Source organism: Hypanus sabinus, unplaced genomic scaffold, assembly GCF_030144855.1.
Source record: "Hypanus sabinus isolate sHypSab1 unplaced genomic scaffold, sHypSab1.hap1 scaffold_47, whole genome shotgun sequence".
Taxonomy (NCBI): domain Eukaryota; kingdom Metazoa; phylum Chordata; class Chondrichthyes; order Myliobatiformes; family Dasyatidae; genus Hypanus; species Hypanus sabinus.
This window is the reverse complement of record NW_026781341.1, coordinates 109,935-134,505: the sequence shown is the minus strand read 5'-3', so window position 1 is coordinate 134,505 and position 24,571 is coordinate 109,935. Positions and strand designations below refer to the sequence as shown.

General features: G+C 47.1%; 1 protein-coding gene across 4 annotated transcripts in view; it reads right to left on the bottom strand.

The window, feature by feature from the left end:
• Positions 1–6,839: 6,839 nt before the first annotated feature.
• Positions 6,840–24,571, bottom strand: part of LOC132389082 (NACHT, LRR and PYD domains-containing protein 14-like) — a 49,930-nt gene continuing 32,198 nt past the window's right edge. For all 4 annotated transcript variants that reach the window (XM_059961497.1, XM_059961496.1, XM_059961498.1 and 1 more), the window contains 6 exons: positions 13,770–13,856; positions 8,925–9,095; positions 8,599–8,769; positions 8,273–8,443; positions 7,950–8,117; positions 6,840–7,785 (listed from right to left, as the gene is read on the bottom strand). In XM_059961497.1, coding sequence (XP_059817480.1) covers positions 7,698–7,785; positions 7,950–8,117; positions 8,273–8,443; positions 8,599–8,769; positions 8,925–9,095; positions 13,770–13,856 — 856 coding nt within the window. In that variant the 3' untranslated portion in view covers positions 6,840–7,697. The remainder of the gene's footprint in view (positions 7,786–7,949; positions 8,118–8,272; positions 8,444–8,598; positions 8,770–8,924; positions 9,096–13,769; positions 13,857–24,571) is intronic.

Sequence of the window (24,571 nt, the reverse complement as noted above, 5' to 3'; positions counted from 1 at the left end):
GCTTGCCAGAGATTTACAGAAAGGCACATTGTCTCACTTCCCCAATTTGAGAGAGTTCAAACAAGGTTATGACATGATAAATTCAGAGTATTTACATTCTGCAATCATCGCAATGCAAACATCGTTTGGGAAACGCTTCTGTGAGTTCAGAGAGGAAAAAAACACATTATCCTTCCCGGTCACTCCCCTAAGCATCGATCCATCCCTACTGAATACGACTGCATTGTCAGGTGTGAGTCAACCTGACCAAGTATGATAAATATTTTAATTGCCTATTATTTTACGTATATTCATATGTTTTCATTATTCAGTGAAATAGTCCTTTTATTTTTCAGGTTGACAGCTGGCTGACGTTATTTTTGGTTTGCTGCTGGCGGCAAATTTAAGTTTGGCGTTTTTCATAAATACAAGAAGGACTCAAATAGACGTTGAGTATTTTACTTAAAAGTAACCTTCAACCCAACGTCTTTTTTTCGGAGTTCAAAATGTTTTTGTTGCATGCAGAAATGTAATTTCGTTTTCTCTGCAGGAGTTCATCAATTTCATAAATGCAACACATTATAGTTTGTTTATACAAAGCATAAAGGCAAAACAAAACGTTGTATGCAGTGTTATTTCATTTTAAATGTCAAACGGGTTTTGCGGCTCCCAGTGTTTTCTTTTCTGTGGGAAACGGGTCCAAGTGGCTCTTTCAGTGGTAAAGGTTGCTGACCCCTGCCGTAGCCTGTTAAGCAGGATCGTGTGGTACCTTGTCAAAGGGCTTCTGAAAATCCAACTACACGGGGATTGGGATCCAGTCCCTGGGAAAGTGCGGTCCCTCCACGTGCTCTACTCGGTACTTCATGTCCATGCAATCGGCGATCTACCTACAACCATCCTGGAGATCATACCTTGCAGCTCAGCTATTATTACTTACCCGTGACTTTCTTGGAAATCACCCTGCTATACAGTGTGGTCTCTGTCCTGAGAGTTGTAGCCACTGAATATTCTGTCCGGTTCACTATCACTTTTATGTTTGATCGATTTGACGCCATTTGTTGGCAGCAGCTGATAGCAAAATATGGTACCAAAGATACTGTTGCGTTCTGCTCTGTTTTTAGAAATATTCCCTATTTCTTCAATATTCATTCTTCGAAACTGATTGACGATTTAGCTTTGGACTGTTTTATAAAGCTGGGGTACTATGCAGATCGCGAGTGAAGTTGGATATGACTGATTACTACCATTCAAACAACATTACCCGCATTCGTGTTAATACTACAGAACAGAAGGGGAGGGAGCAGAAACTGTACTGGGTGTCTTTCATATATACCCCAATAGTAACAACATACCGAAAAGCTTCGAAAAGCGGTAAGTCAGAGCATTCGCCAGAACCGGACAAGATATTGTTCAGGCTACAGTGCGAATTGAGGGAGCTGATTGTTGAGCCTCTGGTTATGATCGTTTCATCATCAATAGGGACGGGAGAATTACCGGAAGATTAGAGGGATGCAAATTTTCTTACCTTGTTCACGAAAAGTAGAAGAGATAACCCAGGAAATTATAGACCAGTGAGTCATACTTCAGTGCTGGGCAATTTGTTGGAAAATAACCTGAGAGGATCTATGAACATTTGGAGAGACATAACCTGATAAGGAATAGTCAGCATGGCTTAGTCAAGAGCAGACCGTGCCTCACGAGCCTGTTTTAATTCTTCGAGAATGTAATTGACATATTGATGACGGTAGAGCAGCAGATGTAGTGTATTTGGATTACAGTGAAGCGTTTGATAAGGTTCCCGATGCAAAGCACATTGGGAAAGTAAGGAGAGATGGAATCCAAGGAAACCTTGCATGGTGGATCCAGAATCAGCTTGAAATTTGCCTCCAACTTTCACCCTGCCCTCAAGTGCCAGGAGGGAGATCGGTGGGAAGGGATGGGGGAGGGACGAGTGGACAATGTAGTGGCGTAGGGAGCGATCCCTGCGGAAAACAGAAAGGGGAGGGGAGGAAAAGATGTGCTTGGTAGTGGGTCCCCGTTGGAGGTGGCGGAAGTTACTGAGAATTATACTTTGGACCTGGAGGCTGGTGGGGTGGTAGATGAGGACAAGGGGAACCCTATCCCGAGTGGGGTGGCGAGCGGATGGGTTGAGGGCAGATGTGCGGGAAACGGCAGAGATGCGTTTCAGAGCAGAGTTGACGGTGGAAGAAGGGAAGCCCCTTTGTTTAAAATGAAAAACATCTCCTTCGTCCTGGCATGAAAATCCTCATCCTGAGAGCAGATGCGGCGGAGACGGAGGAATTGTGAGAAGGGGATAGCATTTTTGCAAGAGACAGGGTGGGAAGAGGAATAGTCCAGGTAGCTGTGAGAGTCTGTAGGCTTGTAATAGATATCAGTAGATAAGCCGTCTCCAGAGATGGAGACAGAAAGATAATGAAAGGGGAGGGAGGTGTCGGAAATGGACCAGGTAAATTTGAGGGCAGGGTGAAAGTTGAAGGCAAAGTTAATGAAGTCAGCGAGCTCAGCATGCGTGCAGGAGGCAGTGCCAATGCAGTCCTCGATGTAGCGAAGGAAAAGAGGGGGATGGATACCCGTACAGACTTGGACATGGATTGTTCCACACAGCCAACAATAACGCAGGCATAACTGGGACCCATACGGGTGTCCATGGCTACACCCTTGGTTTGGAGGAAGTGGGAGGAGCCAAAGGAGAAATTATTGAGAGTAAGAACTAATTCCGCTAGACGGAGGAGAGTGGCGGTAGAGGGGAATTGGTTAGGTCTGGAATCCAAAAAGAAGCGAAGAGCTTCGAGACACTCAGGTTGGAGGAGCAGCACCTGATATACTGGCTGGGTAGCCTCCAACCTGATGGCATGAACATTGACTTCTCTAAATTCCGTTAATGCCCTTCCTCCCCTTCCTACCCTATCCCTGACATAGTTAGTTGTTTGCCTGTTCTCCATCTCCCTCAGGTGCTTCCTTAACCCCTTTCTTTCTCTCGAGGCCTCCCGTCCCATGATCCTTTCCCGTCTCCAGCTCTGTATCACTTTCGCCAATCACCTTTCCAGCTCTTAGCTTCATCCCACCCCCTCCGGTCTTCTGCTATCATTTCGCATTTCCCCCTCCCCCACTACTTTCAAATCTCTTACTATCTTTCCTTTCAGTCAGTCCTGACGAAGGGTCTCTGCCCGAAACGTCGACAGCGCTTCTCCCTATAAATGCTGCCTGGCCTGCTGTGTTCCACCAGCATTTTGTGTGTCCTGTTGGTAGTAGGGATGCGTTGCTTTTTTAGTAAAATATTAAATAAACTCGTCAGAAAGAGGTTGTATCGGGGTGGAGGGTGTAGAATCTCCAGGTAGGGGATTCTACTTCTGTGGTGGGGATTTACGGACATTCATCTCCTTCGGAGTGGAGACATTTCCCCTCATCTCAGTCCCGGACTGTACACCCCCTTTTTCAGAGACTGGGATCCCTGGTTCAACCGTTAATGATGTTGTGCATTTCAATGTGTTCACCTCTCAGTCCTCGATTCTCTAAATGAAAGGGTTATCGCATTTGATCTTTCTTCATATGATGACCCACCACTCCAGGGATCAGTCTGGTGAATCCTCATTGCACTCTCTATAACAAATACTCTCTAACCTCTTTGTTAATCCTCTGTGGAATTATTTTCAATCTTCTGCAGCCCCGTGTTGCCCCAACCACTCACCTCCCACCCCTGTCACTATTTCCACCTTCCAACCTCCCCCCTCACCTGGATCCACCTCTCACTCTCCAGCTCTTGCCCATCCGCACACCACACCTCTTTTCTCTGACTATTTCCCCTCCACTCTCAGTCCAGAGCGACGGTCTCGGCCTGAAATTTTGACGGTCCATTTCCAACCGCAGATGCTGCCCGACCCACTGTAAAGTCCCCTGTTATGTGTCCGGCTGTGCCATGTTGTTGGTGGAGTGGACAGCGTGGTGTTTGTCTCTATTCGGGTCACAACACCAGAATTGCCAGCGTGGTCCACACACAGTGTATTAGTCAAAAGAAAACCTCTCGTCCCTGCAGTCTTTGTCTCCTGGTAAACCCAACCCTCTGACAGTGTGAACGATAGTTATCCTTCCTCACCCACCCCGTTTTTATTCACTTTATGAACATGCAATCAAACCGTGCACAGTATGTAAGCTGTGGAGATATGTTTTAACTATTGTGTTGTTGTGTTGCATTGGTGCTGGAGTAAGAATTATTTCGACCTCCATCACATTTGTCTGCTGAAAATGGAATTAAACAACCCTGAATCTTGAATAAACATTTCAGCAGGCTGAAGCGTCACTTTTCTGTCTCTCAGAATTATTGCGGCAGAGCGCCACCTGGTGACAATGGAGTCCACAAATCAGGGGCTCCTGTTATTGCGGCAAATCACCGCCAAGGGGCAGTGTTGTCCACAAAAGTGAGAGGTTTGCGGCGATAAGGCGGGGTGGAGAGTGCTGGAAGCCAATTCTGCACGTGGATGAAGTACTAGACCTGCCCCAAACTACACACCTCACCAAGAGTTAGGGTCCGAAACGAACCTTCCATCTGAGGCAACTTTTCAACATCGTGCCTGTTGGGATCATCTGCTGTTTCCAGTTTTCCAGGTTTTCCTCGACATCAGTGAGACCCGATGTAGTCTCTGCATTCTGCTCTCCATCCCGATGAGATTCTGCAGATGTTGGAGATGCAGAGTCACAGACACAAAATGTTGGAGGAAGTCAGGAGGTCCGGTAGCTTCTATAGAGGGGATAAAGCAAAGCAGAGATTTCCTGCCGAGACCCTTCATGAGGACTGGAAGTGGGGAGAAGCCAGAATAAGATGGTGCGGGGACTGGAAAGAGCCCAAGCTGGTAGGTGATAGGTGAAGCCAGATAAGAGCGAAGGTGAGTGGGTGGGCGAGGTGGGAGATGAAGTGAGACGCTGTGAGGTGGTAAGTGGAAAATGTAAAGGACGGAAAAGAAGGAATCTGATCGGAAATGAGAGCGGACAATGGGGAGAAAAGGAAGTAAAAGAGGAACCAAAGGGAGTCGATCCGCAGTGGAGAAGAGAGAAGTGAGGAGGCAGAATGGAGGAGACTGGCATGTGGGTTGATGAAAGAAAAGATGGAGGTAGTGGTTAAAGATACCGATGATCCTGCCATCAGGTTGTAAACTACCCGGATGTAATATGAGGTGTTGCTCCTCCAACCTGATAGTGCGCTCATCGTGTTAGTTAAACAATGAACCGGAAGAGAGAGTGGGTTACTAATTTTCCCCTGGGATCCCTATTAAATCAATCCCCTCTCACCTTAAGCTGGTACCCTCTGGTTGCTGATTCCACAAAGGTGGGGAAAAGGACTGCACACATTCCCCATTTCTGTACACTGATAGTTTGGAACACCTGCATAAGGTCACCTCAATCTCCTGCACTTCAAGGTGTGAAGTCCCAACCTGTCCAACCTCTCTCCAGAACTCAGTCCCTCGAGTGCCGGAACCATTCTCGTAAATCTCCCCTGCACTCATTCCAACTTGACGTCCTCTCTCCTATAGCAGACTGACCAAAACTGAATACAATAATCCAGGCGTGGATACCCTAACAATATGCGAACCCAAATGCAATTTCACTGGCCTCTTCTTCAGACCATGAGCCATGAGATATCATACAGGGGCTGCTCAGCCAATCAAGTCTGCTCCGCCATTCCTTCGTGTCCAATTGATTATCTCTCAACCCCATTCTCCTGCCTTATCCCCATAACCCTTGAACATCTATTTAAAATACACTCAGTGACCTGGTGTCTACTCCGACCGTGGTAATGAATTCTAAAGATTTACCACTCCCTGACTAAAGAAATTCCTCCTCATCTCTGCTCTCAGTGGGTGCTCTGTATATTGAGGCCGTGGCCTCTGGTCCCAGACTCACACAGTACAGGGTGCATCTTCTTCATGGCCACTCTGTCGAGGCCTTTCAATATTTAATAGGTTTCAATCAGATCCCCTCTCTTTCTTCCAGACCAGCGAGTACAGGGTCAAAGCTATCTATCGCTCCTCATTCGTTACTGGAATCATTCTCGCGAACCTTCTCCGGATCCCCTTCCAATACGAGCACATCTGTTTCTCAGATAGAAGGCCGGAAACTGTTCACAAAACACCAAGAGCGATCTGACCAATGCGTTTTAAAACAATAGTGTCACAACCTTGATTTGATATGCTGACATTACAGTTGTCATCCTTCATCAACACAATCTGCAAGCAAAACTTTAGGGACTCCTGCTCAAGGATTCCCAAGCACCTATGCCTCTCCGATTTTTGAATTTACTCCCATTTAATTGTCTTACTACGCCCTTATTCCTTCTAACAAGTGTACATGACCGTACACCCGCATACACTGTATTTCATCTGCTACTTCGTTGCCTGTTCTCCAAACCTACCGAAGACCTGCTGCAGACTCCTGCTTTGCTCTAAACTACATGTCCCGTACCTATCCTTGTATCAACTGCAAAGTTCCTCACTAAGGGATCAATTCCGTCATCCCTATCATTCAGATTTAACATGAAAAGAAGCGGTCTCAATACCGACCCAGCGGAACGCCATTCGCCACCGGCAGCAAATAGAATCGGTTTGCATTGTTCTGGCCATCTCCTGCCAGTAAACCAATCTTCGACCGATGCTAGTATCTTTCCTGTAATACCATGAGGTGTGATCTTGTTCAGCAGCTTCATGTGGAAGACCTTGTCAAAGACCATCTGAAAATCCAAGCAAACAGCATCCACTGTATTTCTTTTGTCTATCCTGCCTGTTATTTCATCAAAGAACCTCTAATGAGACTCAAGTCCAACACCAAGACAGGAAGTTACAGTGGTTTATTGATTTCATCAAGACAAATGTAATTAAACAATGTGTGAGCTGCTGACGTGCGGGAATAAATAAGCTGCTCCCGACTCACTCACAGTCAGACACAATTAACTGACCAGCGACAACGGGTGACCGGTTGAATAATCAGTCCCGTTTCTCACCGTCACTCTGCATCGGGGAACCGATGATTATAAAATCACACTTCAGGGCCGTGCCCGGGATCGCTGCAGATCCAGGGTCACTGCCGAGGGATTTGTCCATTTAACATCATTATATGGGCCAGGCTGCCGAATGCACCGTCCTCAGCAAAGGGGGCAAAAGGATTCTCTCCCGGGATCATCCCCCCCACCCCGGGACACTGGAGTCCCAGACTGAGCCCCGGACCCCCGGGCTCTTCCCGTCCGGGTAATTCCCCGGGGTGCCACGTGGGGAGTCTCGTACACGCACTTCCGGCGGAAGCTGCCCCGCCGGACAACAGGCGGAAACACGTCACTGCGGGACCTCTCCGAGCGACGCACACAGCGCGAGGCTTGAGCCGGTCCAGTTAAAACCGTTGGGAATCAGCCCCGGCGCGCGGCCGTTAAAGGCGGCGTTAAAGGTAAGGGCGGGAGTTAAAGGGGAGGGCGGGGAGTCGGCCAAATGTCCCCATCCCGCGGGCGGGGATGTTCACACATTCGGATGTTCACAGATCCACTGTCAGTCCGGGTCTGGGTTCCTGCAGAGATCTCAGTTCCTTCTTCCCGGTCTCACTGAACTGATTCACCACATTCAGATGTTCACAGATCCACCATCAGTCCGGGTCTGGGTTCCTGTAGAGATCTCAGTTCCTTCATCCCGGTCTCACTGAACCGATTCCCCACATTCAGATGTTCACAGATACACCATCAGTCCGGGTCTGGGTTCCTGTAGAGATCTCAGTTCCTTCCTCCCGGTCTCACTGAACCGATTCCCCGCCAGCCTGAAACAGATGGGAGAATAAAGATGAAATAAACAGATTACACAACAGTGTCAGTAACAGGGGACCGGGGTTAATGTTTCAACAACACTCACAGACAAATATCACCAGAAAACCCGCGGATCCGCTGATATTTTATCACATTGAACATTAACAAAAACACTCACCAGATCCACTTCAGACTCGGGAGGGTCAGTATGAGGCGGCGGAGACCGGGGACAGATCGGTCTGTCAGAGAGTTTTCACTCAGGTTCAGCTCCGTCAGTGATGGGTTTGTACTGAGAGCGGAGACAAGATCCTCGGCACCAGAATCTGTGAGACCGACATTGTTCAGCCTGGAGATGAGAGAGAGTGAGGGTGAAGGACATAGAAAGACAGGAGACAGTACAAATCCCCAGTGTTTATCAGTAACACAATTACTAATCACATTAATATTCAGTGTCAGACACCCAGTGACTGTAAACACGATCTCCCACAGTCTGGTACTTACCACAGTTTCTGTATTTTACACTCCCGGTTCCTCAGAGCCGCAGACACCAGTTTCACTCCTGAATCTCCCAGTTTATTATCACTCAGGTTCAGCTCCGTCAGTGATGGGTTTGTACTGAGAGCGGAGACGAGATCCTCGGCACCAGAATCTGTGAGACCGACATTGTTCAGCCTGGAGATGAGAGAGAGTGAGGGTGAAGGACAGAGAGAGACAGGAAACGGTACAAATCCCCAGTGTTTATCAGTAACACAATTACTGATCACATTAATGTTCAGTGTCAGACACCCAGTGACTGTAAACACAATCTCCCACAGTCTGGTACTTACCCCAGTTTCTGTATTTTACACTCTGACTTCCTCAGAGCCGCAGACACCAGTTTCACTCCTGAATCTCCCAGTTTATTATCACCCAGGTTCAGCCCCGTCAGTGATGGTTTTGTACTGAGAGCGGAGGCGAGATCCTCGGCACCAGAATCTGTGAGACCGACATCCCTCAGCCTGGAGATGAGAGAGAGTGAGGGTGAAGGACACAGAGAGACAGGAGACGGTACAAATCCCCAGTGTTTATCAGTAACACGATTACTGATCACATTAATGTTCAGTGTCAGGCACCCAGTGACTGTAAACACAATCTCCCACAGTCTGGTACTTACCCCAGTTTCTGTATTTTACACTCTGACTTCCTCAGAGCCGCAGACACCAGTTTCACTCCTGAATCTCCCAGTTTATTATAACTCAGGCTCAGCCCCGTCAGTGATCGGTTTGTACTGAGAGCGGAGGCGAGATCCTCGGCACCAGAATCTGTGAGACCGACCTCCCTCAGCCTGGAGATGAGAGAGAGTGAGGGTGAAGGACACAGAGAGACAGGAGATGGTACAAATCCCCGTTGTTTATCAGTAACACAATTACTGATATTTTTTCTTCAGCACGACTGCGCAAGTCGGCCAGTGAGAACAGCGAGAAGAGTTTAAAAGGAAGACAGATTTACAGAGCGAGCGTCAGAGGAGCGGGAGACAGAGTAGGAAGGCTTTGGCTCAACGGGGCTTTGGCGATAAAGGGTCGAGGCGAGGTAGGTTATCTGTTTACAATACAGACAGAGAGTATGTGTGTGAGGCTGGGTTTCTGTGCTCGGTGTCAGATGTGGGAGATCCTGGAGACTCCCAGCCTCCCGGACGGCAACATCTGCACCCGGCGTATCGAGCTGCAGTTCCTTAGGGACGGAGTTAGGGAACTGGAGATGCAGCTCGATGACCTTCGTCTGGTCAGGGAGAGCGAGGAGGTGATAGAGAGGAGTTACAGGCAGGTGGTCACACCAGAGCCACGGGAGACTGAAGAAGTGGGTCACAGTCAGGAGAAGGAAGGGCAACAAGCAGGCACTAGAGAGCAAGAAGGAGATACTAGAGAGTACCCCAGTGGCTGTACACCTTGACAATAAGTACTCCTGATCATGTGCTGCTGGAGGGAGGGACGGCCTCGGGAGGGGGGGAGGGTGGTGGGGAAGCAACAGTGGACTTGTCTCTGGCACAGAGTCTGGCCCTGTGGTTCAGAAGGGCAGGGAAAGGAAGAGGATGGCAGTAGAGATAGGGGATTCTGTAGTTAGCAGGTCAGACAGGTGATTCTTTGGATGCTGGAATGAAACACATGAATGATGGTAGTTTGCCTCCCAGGTGCCAGGCTCCGGGATTTTCAGATCGCATCCAAGATAGCCTGCAGTGGGAGTGAGAACAGCCAGAGGTCGTGGTACATATTGTTCCAAATAACATAGGTAGGAAAAGGGAAGAGGTCCTGAAAACAGACTACAGGGCGTTAGGATGTAAGTTCAGAAAAAGGATTACTGCCTGTGCAACTAGACAGTGTGAATAAGATTAGGATGAGGTTAAGGATAAACATGTGGCCGAGGGATTGGAGCAGGAGGCAGGGATTCAGATTTCTGGATCATTGGGACCTCTTTTGGAGCAGGTGTGACCTGCACAGAAAGGACGGGTTGCACTGGAATTCCGGGGGGGGAGCAATATCCTGGCAGCAAGGTTTGCTAAGGCTGTTGCGGAGAGTTTAAATAGAATTGCTGGGGGTGGGAAATGAGCTGATGTGATGGAGGAGAGGAAGGTTGGCTCACTAATAGAGAAAATTTGGAGAGAATGCGAAAGGGAGGATAGACAGGAGATAGAGAAGGGACACATTCAGTCCAATCATTTGAGATGTGTCCATTTTAATGCAAGGAGTATGATGAATAAAGTGGATGAGCTCCGAATGTGGATCTGCTCTTGGAGCTATGATGTTGTGGTCATTAGAGAGACGTGGATGGCTCAGGGGCAGGAATGGCTACTTCAAGTGTCAGGCTTTAAATGTTTCAGAAAGGACAGGGAGGGAGGCAAAAGAGGTGGGGACGTGGCACTGTTAACCAGAGATAGAGGCACGGCTGCAGAAAAGGAGGATGTCATGGAGGGGTTGTCTACGGAGTCTTTGTGGGTGAAAGTTAGGAACAGGAAGGGGGTCAATAACTTTACTGGGTGTTTTGTATAGACCACCCAACAGTAACAGGGACATCGAGGAGCAGATAGGGAGTCAAATTCTGGAAAGGAGTAATAATAACAGGGTTGTTGAGGTGTGAGATTTTAATCTCCCAAATATTGATTGGCATCTCCCTAGATTGAGGTGTTTTGATGGGGTGGAGTTAGTTAGGTGTGTTCAGGAAGGTTTTGTGACGCAATATGTAGATAAGCCTACAAGAGGGGAGGCTGTACTTGATCTGGTATTGGGAAATGAAACACGCCAGGTATCAGGTCTCTCAGTGGGACAGCATTTTGGAGATAGTGATCACAGTTCTGTCTCTTTTACCATACCCTTCGACAGGTATAGGATTAGGTAAGTTAGGAAAACCTTTAATTGGAGTAAGGAGAACTATGAGGCTATCAGGCTGGAACTTGTAAGCATAAATTGGAAACAGATGTTCTCAGGGAAACATACCGAAGAAATGTAGAAAATATTCAGGGGATATTTGCGTGGGGTTCTGAGTAGGTACGTTCCAATGAGACATGGAAAGGATGGTAGGGTACAAGATCCATGGTGCACAAAGGCCTTTGTAATTCTAGTCAAGAAGAAAAGAGCTTACTAAAGATTCAAAAAATGAGGTAATGATATGAATCTGGAAGATTATAAGGCTAGCAGGAAGGAGCTTAAGAATGAAATCAGGAGAGCTAGAAGGGGCCATGAGAAGGCCTTGGCAGACAGGATTAAGTAAAACCCCAAAGCATTCTGCAAGTATGTGAAGAGCAAGAGGAAAAGACGTGAGAGAATAGGACCAAACAAGTGTGACAATGGAAAAGTGCGTATGGAACCGGAGGAAATAGCGGAGGTATTTAATGAATCATTTGCTTCAGCATTCATGATGGAAAAGGATCTTGGCAATTGTAAGGATGAATTGCAGTGGACTGAAAAGCTTGAGAATGTAGATATTAAGAAAGAAACTGTGCTGGGGCATTTGGAAAGCATCAAGTTGGATAAGTCACAGGGCCATGAAGGATGTACCCCAGGCTACTGTGGGAAGGGAGAGGGGAGATTGCTGAGCCTCTGACGATGATCTTTGCATCATCACTGAGGATCTGAGAGGTTTCGGAGGATTGGAGGTTTGCGGATGTTTTTCACTTTTTCAAGAAAGGGAGTAGGGATAGCTCAGGAAATTATAGGCCAGGGAGTCTTACTTCAGTGGTTGGTAAGTTGATGAGAAGATCCTGAGAGGTAGTATTTATGAACATCTGGAGAGGCAAAATATGATCAGGAATAGACAGCATGGCTTTGTCAATGGCAGGTTGTGCCTTCCGAGTCTGAATGATTTTGTTGAGGATGTGACTAAACACATTGATGAAGGAAGGAAGAAGTTGCAGTGTATATTGATTTCAGCAAGGCATTTGATAAGGTACACCATGCAAGGCCTATTGAGAAAGTAAGGAGGCATGGGATCCAAGGGGACATTGCTTTGTGGATCCAGAACTGGCTTGTCCACAGAAGACAAAGAGTGGTTGTAGATGGGTCATATACTGCATGGAGGCCGGTGACCAGTGGAGTGCCTCAGGGATCTGTTCTGGGACCCCAAGTCTTTGTGAATTTTATAAATCACAATAAATGAGGAAGTGGAGGGATGGGTTAGTAAATTTGATGATGACACAAAGGTTTGGGGTGTTGTGGATAGTGTGGAGGGCTGTCAGAGGTTACAACGGGACATTGATAGGACGCAAAACTGTGCTGAGAAGTGGCAGATGGAGTTCAAACCAAATAAGTGTGAAGTGGTTCACTTTGGTAGGTCAAATATGATGGCAGAATATAGTATTAATGGTAAGACTTGGCAGTGTGGAGGATCAGAAGGATCTTGGGGTCCGAGTACATAGGACACTCAAAGCTGCTATGCAGGTTGACTCTGGAGTTAAGAAGGCATACAGTGTATTGGCCTTCATCAGTTGTAGGATTGTTTAAGAGTCGAGAAGTAACGTTTAAGAGTTGAGAGGTTTTAAGAGGGATAGATCGAGTTGACGTGGATAGGCTTTTTCCATTGAGAGTAGGAGAGATTCAAACAAAAGAACATGATTTGAGAGTTAGGAGGCAAAAGTTAAATGGGTAACACGAGGGGGAATTTCTTTAGTCAGAGAGTGGGAGCTGTATGGAATGAGCTTCCAGTAGAGGTGGTAGAGGCAGGTTCGGTATTGTCATTTAAAGTAAAATTGGATAGGTAAATGGACAGGAAAGGAGGATTATGGGCTGAGTGCAGGTCGGTGGGACTAGGTGAGAGTAAGCGTTCGGCACGGACTAGAAGGGCCGAGATGGCCTGTTTCCATGCTATAATTGTTTTATGATGAAATGTTGCAGCTATGCAGGACGTTGGTCAGACCCCACTTGGAGTACTGTGCTCAGTTCTGGTCGCCTCACTACAGAAAGGATGTGGGAACCATAGAAAGGGTGCAGAGGAGATTTACAAGGATTTTGCCTGGATCGGGGAGCATTCCTTATGAGAATAGGTTGAGTGAACTCGGCCTTTTCTCTTGGAGTGACGGAAGATGAGAGGTGATTTGATAGTGGTGTACAAGATAATGAGAGGAATTGATCATGCAGATAGTCAGAGGCTTTTTCCCAGGGCTGAAATGGCTAGCATGAGAGGGCATAGTTTTAAGGTGCTTGGAAGTAGGTACAGAGGAGAGGTCAGGGGTAAGATTTTTTACACAGAGAGTGGTGAGTGTGTGGAATGGGCTGCTGGCAGCGGTGGTGCAGGCGGAAACGATAGGATCTTTAAACTCCAGGATGGTTACATGGAGCTTAGAAATATAGAGGGCGATGGGTAAAACCGAGGTAATTCTAAGGTAGAAACATGTTCAGCACAGCTTTGTGGGCCAAAGGGCCTGTATTGTCCTGTATGATTTCTATGTTTGTTTGTTTCTACTGATCACAGTAATGTTCAGTGTCAGACTCCCAGTGACTGTAAACACAATCTCCCACAGTCTGGTACTTACCCCAGTTTCTGTACTTTACACTCCGGGTTCCTCAGAGCCGCAGACACCAGTTTCACTCCTGAATCTCCCAAGTCGTTCTCCCCAAGTCTAAACACAAACAGACAGATTGATGAACAAAGTGATTCAAACCGTGGATCTGAGGGAATTTCTCTCACTCGGATATTTCAGGAAACATTAAACTGTCCAGTAAATCACTGATCGGAGTTCCCATCACTGTCAATGACCCTCACTGCCCAGCTCCAGGGTATTCGACGAATGTCGAAAATGTAGTCTGTCAGTGTGACCCTGTAAAGTCCACATATTCTCTCTCATTTCCAGATGGCTCAACAAAATGTTCCACACAGAAATGCAGAAATGTCAATGGGACACAGTGAAATAGACTGACCCCAGCTAAAGGGATGGTGAAGAGAGACCCCACAGAAGGAAGGGGGATGGGGGAGAAAGATCCCACAGGAGGAAGGGGGATGTTGCAGAGAGACCCCACAGGAGGAAGCGGGATGGGGAAGAGAGATCCCACAAGAGGAAGGGGGATGGGGAAAATAGATCCCCCAGGAGAAAGGGGGATGGGGAAGACAGATCCCCCAGGAGGAAGGAGGATGGGGAAGAGAGATCTCACAGGAGGAAGGGGAATGCAGAATAGAGACCCCAAAGGAGGAAGGGGGATGGGGGAGAGAGACTCCATAGGAGGAAGGGGGATGGGGGAAAGAGATCCCAAAGGAGGAAGGGGGTTGGTGAAGAGAGACCCCACAGGAGGAAGGGGGATGGGGAAGAGATATCCCACAGGACGAAGAGGGATGGGGAAGAGAGATCCCACCGGAGGAAGGGGGACGGGGAGGAGAGATCCCACAGGAGGAAGGGGGACGGGGAAGAGAGTTCCCACAGGAGGTAGGTGGACGGGGAAGAGAGATCCCACAGGAGAATCGGGATGCAGAAGAGAGAGCCCACAGGAGAAAGGGGGATGGGGTAGAGACCACACAGGAGGAAGGGGATGGGGAAGAGAGACCCCACAGGAGGAAGGGGGATGGGGAAGAGAGACCCCACAGGAGGAAGGGGATGGGGAAGAGAGACCCCACAGGAGGAAGGGGGATGGGGAAGAGAGAGCCCACAGGAGGAAGGGAGATGGGGAAGAGAGATCCCACAGGAGGAAGGGGGATGGGGAAGAGAGACCCCACAGGAGGAAGAGGGATGCGAAAGAGAGACCCCACCAGAATAAGTTGGACGTGGAAGAGAGACCCCACAGGAGGAAGGGGGATGGGGAAGAGAGATCCCATAGGAGGATGGGGAAGAGAGATCCCTCAGGAGGAAGGGGGATGGGGAAGAGAGAGCCCACAGGAGGAAGGGAGATGGGGAAGTGAGATCCACAAGAGGATGGGGGATGGGGAAGAGAGAACCCACAGGAGGAAAGGGGTTGTGGAAGAGAGATCCCACAGGAAGAAGGGGAATGGGGAACGGAGATCCCACAGGAGGAAGAGGGATGTGAAAGAGAGACCCCACAGGAGGAAGGGGGATGGGGGAGAGAGATGCCACAGGAGGAAGGGGGATGGTGAAGAGAGACCCCACAGGAGGAAGGGGGATGGGGTGGAGAGATCCCACAGGAGGAAGGGGGATGGGGAGGAGAGATCCCACAGGAGGAAGGGGGATGTGGAAGAGAGACCACACAGGAGGAAGGGGGATGGTGAAGAGAGATCCCATAGGTGGAAGGTGGACGGGGAAGAGAGATCCCACAGGAGGAAGGGGGATGGGGAAGAGAGACCCAACAGGAGGAAGGGGGATGGGGAAGAGAGATCCCACAGGAGGAAGGGGGATGGGGATGAGATCCCAGAGGAGGAAGGGGGATGGGGAAGAGAGATCGCAGAGGAACTAGGGGGATAAGGAAGAGAGATCCCACAGGAGGAAGGGGTATGGCGAAGAGAGTGTTCCCAGATTAGGAAGGGGGATGGGTAAGAAAGATCCCACAGGAGGATTGGGGATGGGGAAGAGGGATCCCACAGAGGGAAGGGGGATGGTGTAGAGAGAACCCACAGGAGGAAGGGGGGTGGGAGAGAGAAATACCACCCGAGGATGGGGGATGGGGAATAGAGATCCCAGAGCAGGATGGAGGATGTGGAAGAGAGATCCCACAGGAGGAATGGGGATGGGCAAGCAAGATCCCACAGGAGGAAGGGGATGGGGAAGAGAGATCCTACAGGAAGAAGGGGGATGGGCAAGAGAGATCCCACAGGAGGAAGGGGATTGGGAAGAGAGTTTCCACAGAGGAAGGAGAAAGGGGAAGAGAGATCCCAGAGGAGGAATGGGGATGGGCAAGAGAGATCCCACAGGAGGAAGGGGATGGGCAAGAGAGATCCCACAGGAGGGAGGGGTTGGGGAAGAGATCCCACAGGAGGATGCCGGATAGGGAAGGGATATCGCACAGGACGAAGGGGGATGGAGAAGCGAGTTCCCACCGGTGGATTGCTACCCGTGCCATGTGCTACTGAGGCTAGAAGTAGGAAGATAATGCAGCTAAATACATGGCTGAGGGGATGGTGCATGAGGGAGGGGTTCATGTTTCTGGACAATTCGGCTTTCTTCCAGGGGATGTGGGGCCAGTTTGAATTGGATAGTTTACACCTGAACTGGAGGGGAGTAACATCCTTGCCGGTAGGTGAGCAAGTTCTGCTCCGGGGGTTTTATACTAGATCACAGTGGGACGGGAACCAGATTGTTAGATTAGATCGTGAGATGGAGGAGGATAAGGGTCATGCGAGGACTGCTTGTATAGACAGATATCAATGAATCGTATGTGACAGAAATGTTCTCAGTTGCATCTATTTCAATGCAATGAGTATTGTGTGTAAGGCAGATGAGTTTCGGTTGTGGATTGGCACATGATGATTTCGACATTATTGCTATTAGTAAGACTTGGTTGCAGGAGGGGCAGGACTAATAACTACATAACCATATAGCAATTACAGCATGGTAACAGCCCATTTCGGCCCTTCTAGTCCGTGCCGAACGCATTTTCTTACCCAGTCCACTGACCCGCACTCAGCCCATAACCCTCCATTCCTTTCCTGTCCATTTACCTATCCAATTTTACTTTAAATGACAATACTGAACCTGCCTCTACCACTTCTACTGGAAGATCGTTCCACACAGCTACCACTCTCTGAGTAAAGAAATTCCCCCTTGTGTTACCCTGAAACGTTTGCCCCCTAACTCTCAACTCATGTCCTCTTGTTTGAATCTCCCCTATTCTCAATGGAAAGAGCCTATCCACGTCAACTCTATCTACCCCCCTCATAATTTGAAATACCTCTTTCAAGTCCCCTCTGAACCTTCTAAGCTCCAAAGTATAAAGACCTAACTTGTTCAATCTTTCCCTGTAACTTAGGTGCTGAAACCCAGGTAACATTCAATTAAATCGTCACTATACTTTCTCTATTTTGTTGATATCTTTCCTATAATTCAGCGACAAGAACTGTACACAGTATTCCAAATTCGGCCTTACCAATGCCTTGTACAATTTTAACATTACATCTCAACTCCTAAACTCAATTCCCTGGTTTACAAAGGCCAGCATACCTAAAGTTTTCTTCACCACCCTATCCACATGAGATTCAACCTTCTGGGAACTATGCACCATTATTCCTGGATCACTCAGTTCTACTGCAATCTTCAATTCCCTATAATTTACCATGTATGTCCTATTTGGATTATTCCTACTAAAATGTAGCACCTCAGACTTATCAGCATTAATCTCCATCTGTCATCTTTAAGCCCACTCTTCTAAGTGACCTAAATATCTCTAAAGAGTTATTAAACCTTCTTCAATATCCACAACACCACCTACCTTAGTATCATCTGCATACTTACTTTACCCAATTTACCACTCCATCATCCAGATCATTAATGTATATGACAAACAACATTGGACCCAATACAGATCCCTCAGGCACACCACTAGTCACCGGCCTCCAACCTGACAAACTGTTATCCACCACTACTCTCTGGCATCTCCCATGTAGCCACTGTTGAATCCATTTTACTAATTCAATATTAATACCTAACGATTGAATCGTCTTGACTAAACTTTTGTGCAGAACCTTGTCAAAGGCCTTACTGAAGTCCATATAGACAATATCCACTGCTTGACCCTCGTCAAATTTCCTCGTAACCCCTTAAAAAAAATCAATCAGATTTGTCAAACATGACCTTCCACGCACAAATCCATGTTGACTGTTCTTAATCAGACGCTGTCTATCCAGATAATTATATATACCATCTCTAAGAATACTTTCCATTAATTTACCAACCACTGATGTCAAACTGACAGGCCTTTAATTGCTAGGTTTACTCTTAGAACCCGTTTTAAACAATGGAACCACGTGAGCAATACGCCAATCCTCCGGCACCATCCCTGTTTCTAATGAAATTTGAAATATTTCTGTCAGAGCCCCTGCTATTTCTACACTAACCTCCCTCATGGTCTTAGGGAATATCCTGTCAGGATCCGGAGAATTATCCACTTTTATATTTTTTTAAAGGGCCAGCTTCATGTTCCGTTGTTTCAGAGGTGATGGGGGTAGGGATGAAAGGTGAAGGAGTGGCATGACGATTCACGGAGAATAGGACAGCTGTGGGTAGATGGAGGGATTGTCTACAGAGGCCATATGGGTGGAGCTGAGGAACGGGAAATGTGTGAGCACACTAATAGGGTTGTATAATAGACCGCCCAATAGTCAGAGAGAATTGGAGGAGCAAATCTGTAGATAGGTAGTACATCAATATAAGAAACAGAAAGTTGTAATCGTTAGGGGATTTTAACTTTCCACATATTGACGGGGTCTCCCACTCTGAGAAAGGGTTAGATGGTGTGGAGTTTGTCAAATGTGTTCAGGAAAGTTTTCTAAATCAATATGTTGAGGTACCAACGAAAGAGGGTGCAGTACCTGATCTCCTATTACGGACCCAGACAGGTCAGGTGACAGAAGTATGTGTAGGTGAACATTTTGGGTCCAGTGACCATAATGTTATTAGTTTCAAGATAATTATGGATAAGGATCAGACTGGTCCACCAGTTAAGGTTCTGAATTGGAGAAGGGCCAATTTTGTGGAAAAGAGAGAGGATCTGGGAAGAGTGGATTGGGATAAGTTGTTTTCTGACAAGGATGTGTTCAGTAAGTGGAACGCCTTCAAGGGTGAAATTTTGAGAGTGCAGAGTTTGCGTGTTCCTGCCAGCATTAAAGGTAAAGTTAACAGGCAGAGGGAACCTTGGTTTTCAAGGGATATTGGCGATCTACTTAAGTAGGTGTTTAGCAGCTATAGGAAACAAGGAACAAATGAGGTACTTGAAGAGTATAGAAAATGTAAGCAAATACTAAAGAAGGAAATCAGGAAGGCAAAAAGAAGACATGAGGTTGCTTTGGCAGATAATGCTAAGGTAAACCCAAAGGGTTTCTACAAGTATATTGACAGTAAAAGGATTTTAAGGATAAAATTGGTCCCCTAGAAGATCAGAGTGGTCGTCTATGTTGGAGCCTCACGAGATGGGGGAGATCTTAAACAGTTTTTTGCGTCAGTGTTTACTCAGGAAACTGGCATAGCGGATATGGAATGAAGGCAAACAAGCAGCAGTGTCATGGAACATACAGAGATTAAAGAGGAGGAGCTGCTTGCTGCCTTACAGCGAATAAAGGTAGATAAATCCCCCGGAACTGACATGATATTCCCTCGTATCTTGAGAGAGACTAATGTAGAAATTGCAGGGGCCCTGGCAGAGATATTTAAAATATCCTCAGCCAGGGGTGCGGTGCCGGAGGATTGGAGGGTAGCTCATTTTGTTCCGTTGTTTGAAAAAGGCTCCAAATGTACACCAGGTAATTACAGACCAGTGAGCCTGACATCAGTACTAGGTAAATTGTCAGAAGTTGTTCTGAGAGATCGGATATACAAGGATTTGGACAGCCAAGGGCTGATTAACGATAGTCAACATGGCTTTGTATGTGTTAGATTGTGTTTAATGAATCCTGTAGTGTTTTTCGAGGAGGTTACCAAGAATGCATATGAAGGAAAGGCTGTGGATGTTGTCTACATGGACTTTTGTAAGGCCTCTGACAAGGTCCCACGTAATAAGTTAGTTCAAAATGTTCAGACACTAGGTATCCATGGAGAGGTTGTAAACTGGATTCAAATTGGCTGTGTGGGAGAAGACAGAGAGTGGTAGTGGATGATTGTTTCACAGACTGGTGGTGTGTCTCAGGGATCTGTGCTGGGACCATTGTTGTTTGTTGTCTGTATCAATGATCTAGAAGATAATGTGATAAATTGGATCAGCAGGTTTGCTGATGACACTAAGATTGGAGGCGTTGTGGAGAGCGAGGAAGGCTTTCAAAGCTTGCAGAGGGATCTGGACCAACTGGAAAAATGAGCCAAAAAATGGCAGATGGAATTTATGACGTATGACATTTAACAATATAACAATCACAGCACGGAAACAGGCCATCTCAGCCTTTCTGGTCTGTGCCGAATGCTTACTCTCACCTAGCCCCACCTACTTGCACTCAGCCAATAACCCCCCATTCCATTCCTTTCCTGTCCATATACCTATCCAATTTTTTTTTTTAAATGACAAAATTGAACCTGCCTCTACCACATTGACTGGAAGCTCATTCCACATAGCTACCACTCTCTGAGTAAAGAAGTTCTCCCTTGTGTTACCCCTAAACTTTTGCCCTTTCACTCTCAACTCATTCCCTCTTGTTCGAATCTCCCCTACTCTGAATGGAAAAAGACTATCTACATCAACTCTATCTATCCCCCTCATAATTTTAAATACCTCTTTCAAGTCCCCCCTCATCCTTCTATGCTCCGAAGGATAAAGACCTAACTTGTTCAATCTTTCCCTGTAACGTAGGTGCTGAAACCCAGGTAACATTCTGGTAAATTTATTCTATACTCTCTCTGTTTTGTTGACATCTTTCCTATAATTAGGTGACCAGAACTGTACACAATACTCCAAATTTGGCCTTAACAATGCCTTGTACAATTTTAACATTACATCCCAACTCTTATACTCAATGCTCTGATTTATAAAGACCAGCATACCAAAAGTTTTCTGCACCACCCTATCCACATGAGATTCAACCTTCTGGGAATTATGCACCATTATTCCTGGATCACTGTTCTACTGCATTCCTCAGTGCCCTACCATTTACCATATATGTCCTTTTTGGATTATTCCTACCAAAATGTATCACCTCACACATATCAGCATTAAACTCCATATACCATCTTTCAGCCCACTCTTCGCAGTGGCCTAAATCTTTGAACAACAAGATTTGAAAACCTTCATTATCCACAACAACTATCTGAGTATTATCTGCATACTTCCTAATCCAATTTACCATTCCTTCATCCAGAACATTAATGTATATGACAAACAACATTGGACCCAGTACAGATCCCTGAGACACACCACTATTCACCACTTTAATACAGAAATGTGTGAGGTGTTGCATTTCGGAAGGACAAATCAAGGTAAGACATACACAGTAACTGGTAGGGCACTGAGGAGTGCGGAGGGTCAAAGGGATCTGGGAGTTCAGATACATAATTCCCTGAAAGTGGCGTCACAGGTGGACAGGGTTGTAAAGAAGGCTTTTGGCATCCTAGCATTCATAACTCAAAGTACTGAGTATAGGAGTTGGAATGTTATGTTGAGGTTGTATAGGACATCGGTAAGGCCAAATCTGGAGTATTCTGTGCAGTTCTGGTCACTGAACTATTGGAAGGATATCAGTAAGATTGAAAGAGTGCAGAGAAGATTTACTAGGATGTTGCCCGGTCTTCAGGAGTTGAGTTACAGGGAATGATTGAACAGGTTAGGACTTTATTCCTTGGAGCATAGAAGAATGCGGGAATATTTCAAAGCGGTTTACAAAACTCTGAGGGGTATAGACAGGGTAAATGTGAATAGGCTCTTTCCACATAGATTAGGTGAGATAAATTACAAGAGGACTTGGCTTCGGGGTGAAAGGGGAAAGGTATCGGGGGAAATTCTTCACTGAGAATGTGGTGAGAATGTGGAACGAGCTGCCATCTGATGTAGAAAATGTGGACTCACTCTTAAGCTTTAAGAATAAATTGGATAGATACATGGATGGGAGAGGTCTGGAAGGTTATAGACTGGGTTCAGGTCAATGGGACAAGTGGAATAAAGTTTCAGCACAGAGCAGAAGGGCCGAATGGCTTGTTTTCTGTGTGCTGGTGTTTTATGATTTTATGATTCTATGAAGGGGTGTGGGGAGGAGGGTTCACTCAGGCGGGAAGATGCGGAAGGGATATCCCACAGCAGGATGTGGGAAGGGGAAGAGAGATCCCACAGGAGGAAAGGGGAGGGGGAAAAGCAATCCCACCGGAGGAAGGGGGATGTGGAAGAGAGATCCCACAGGAGGAAGGGGGATTGGGAAGAGAGGTCCCACAGGAGGAAGTGGGATGGGGAAGAGAGATCTCACAGAAGGAAGGGGAATGGGGAATAGAGATCCCATAGGATGATGGGGATGGGGACGAGAAACGAAACAGAAGGAAGTGGGTGGGGAAGCGGGATCATACAGGAGGTTGGGGGATGAGTAGGAGAGATCCCATAGGAGGGAGAGGGATGGGGAAAATAAATGCTACGGGAGGAAGTGGGATGGGGAACCCACAGTAGGAAATGGGATAGGGAAGAGAGATCCCACAGGAAGAAATGGGTGGGGAGGTTAAATGCCACAGGAGGAAGGGGGATGCGGAAGAGAGATCCAACAGCAGGAAGTTGATGGGGAAGTGAGATCCCACAGATGGAAGTGGGATGGGAACAGAGGCCCCAGAGGGTGAAATGGGATGCGGAAGAGAGATCCTACAGGAGCATGGGGTGTGGAGAAGAGAGATTCCACTTTAGGAATGGGGATGGGGAAGAGAAATTCATCAGGAGGAAGGGAGCTGGTGATGAGAGATCCCACAGGTGGAAGGTGTATAGGGAACAAAGAGCCCACAGGAGGAAGGGGTATGGGGATGAGCGATCCCACAGAAGGAAGGGGGATGGGGAAGAAAGATTCCACGGCAGGAAGGGGGATGGTAGTGAGAGATCCCACAGAAGGAAGGGGGATGGGAATGAGAGATCCCACAGGAGGAAGGTGGATGCTGAGGAGAGATCCAACTGTTGGAAGGAAGGGGGAGTGGGAACAGAGAGCCCAGAGGATGAAAGGGCGTTGGGAACGCGAGATCACACAGGTGGATTGCTAACTGTGCCGTGTGCTAGTGAGGCTAGAAATAGGAAGATAATGCAGCTAAATACGTGGCTGAGGAGATGGTGCATGAGGGAGGAGTTCATGGTTCTGGACAATTGGGATTTCTTCCAGGGGAGGTGCGACCAGTTTGAATTGGACAGGTTGCATCTGAACTGGAGGGGACTAATATCCTTGCCCGTAGCTTAGCAAGTTCTGCTCCGGGGGTTTTAAACTAGATTGTAGGTGGAGGGGGTAGAGTGTGAGAGCAGATAGTGAGGTGGTGGAGGGTAAGGGTCATGCAATGACTGCTTGTATAGGCAGATATCAAAGGTGTGTACGTGATAGAAATGTTCTCAGGTGCATCTATTTCCATGCAAGGAGTATTGTAGGTAAGGCCGATGAGTTTAGGGCGTGGATTGGCACATGATAATTTTGACATTATTGCTATTTTAAGACGGTGTGCAGGAGGGGCAGGACTGGCAGCTTCATGTTCTGGGTTTCCATTGTTTCAGATGTGATAGGGGGGAGGGATGAAAGGGGATGGAGTGGCATTACCAGTCAGGGAGAATATCACAGCTGTGTGTAGACGGGAGAGCCCAGAGGGTTCGTCTACAGAGGCCATATGGGTGGAGCTGAGGAACGGGAAAGGTGTGACCACACTAATAGGGTTGTATTATAGACCGCCCAATAGGCAGAGAGAATTGGAGGAGCAAATCTGTAGAGAGGTAGCAGACCAATGTAAGAAACAGAAAATTGTAATAGAAGGGGATTTTAACTTTCCGCATATTGATGGGGACGCCCAGTCTGAGAAAGAGTCAGATGGCGTGGAGTTTGTCAAATATGTTCAGGAAAGTTTTCTAAATCAATATGTTGAGGTACCAACGAGAGAGGGTGCAGTACCTGATCTCCTATTAGGGAACCAGACTGGTCTGGTGACAGCAGTATCTTTAAGCAAACATTTTTGGTCCAGTCACCATAATGTCATTAGTTTCAAGATAATTTTGGATCAGGATAGGACTGGTCCACCAGTTAAGGTTCTAAAATGGAGAAGGGCCAATTTTGTGGAAATGAGAGAGGATCTGGGAAAAGTGGATTGGGATAAGTTGTTTTCTGGCAAGGATGTGTTCAGTAAGTGGAACACCTTCAAGGGTGAAATTTTGAGAGCGCAGAGTCTGCATGTTCCTGCCAGGAATAAAGGCAAAGTTAACAGGCAGAGGGAACCTTGGTTTTCAACGGATATTGGCGATGTGGTTAAGCAGGTGTTTAGCAGGTATAGGCAACAAGGGACAAATGAGGTACTTGAAGTGTATAGAAAATGTAAGGTAATATTAAAGAAGGAAATCAGGAAAGCAAAAAGAAGACATGAGGTTGCTTTGGCAGATAATATGAAGGTAAACCCAAAGGGTTTCTTCAAGTAAATTAACAGTAAAAGGATAGTAAAGAACAAAATTGGTCCCCTGGAAGATCAGAGTGGTTGTCTATGTTGGAGCCTCACGAGATGGGGGAGATCTTAAACAGTTTTTTGTGTCAGTGTTTACTCAGGAAACTGGCATAGCG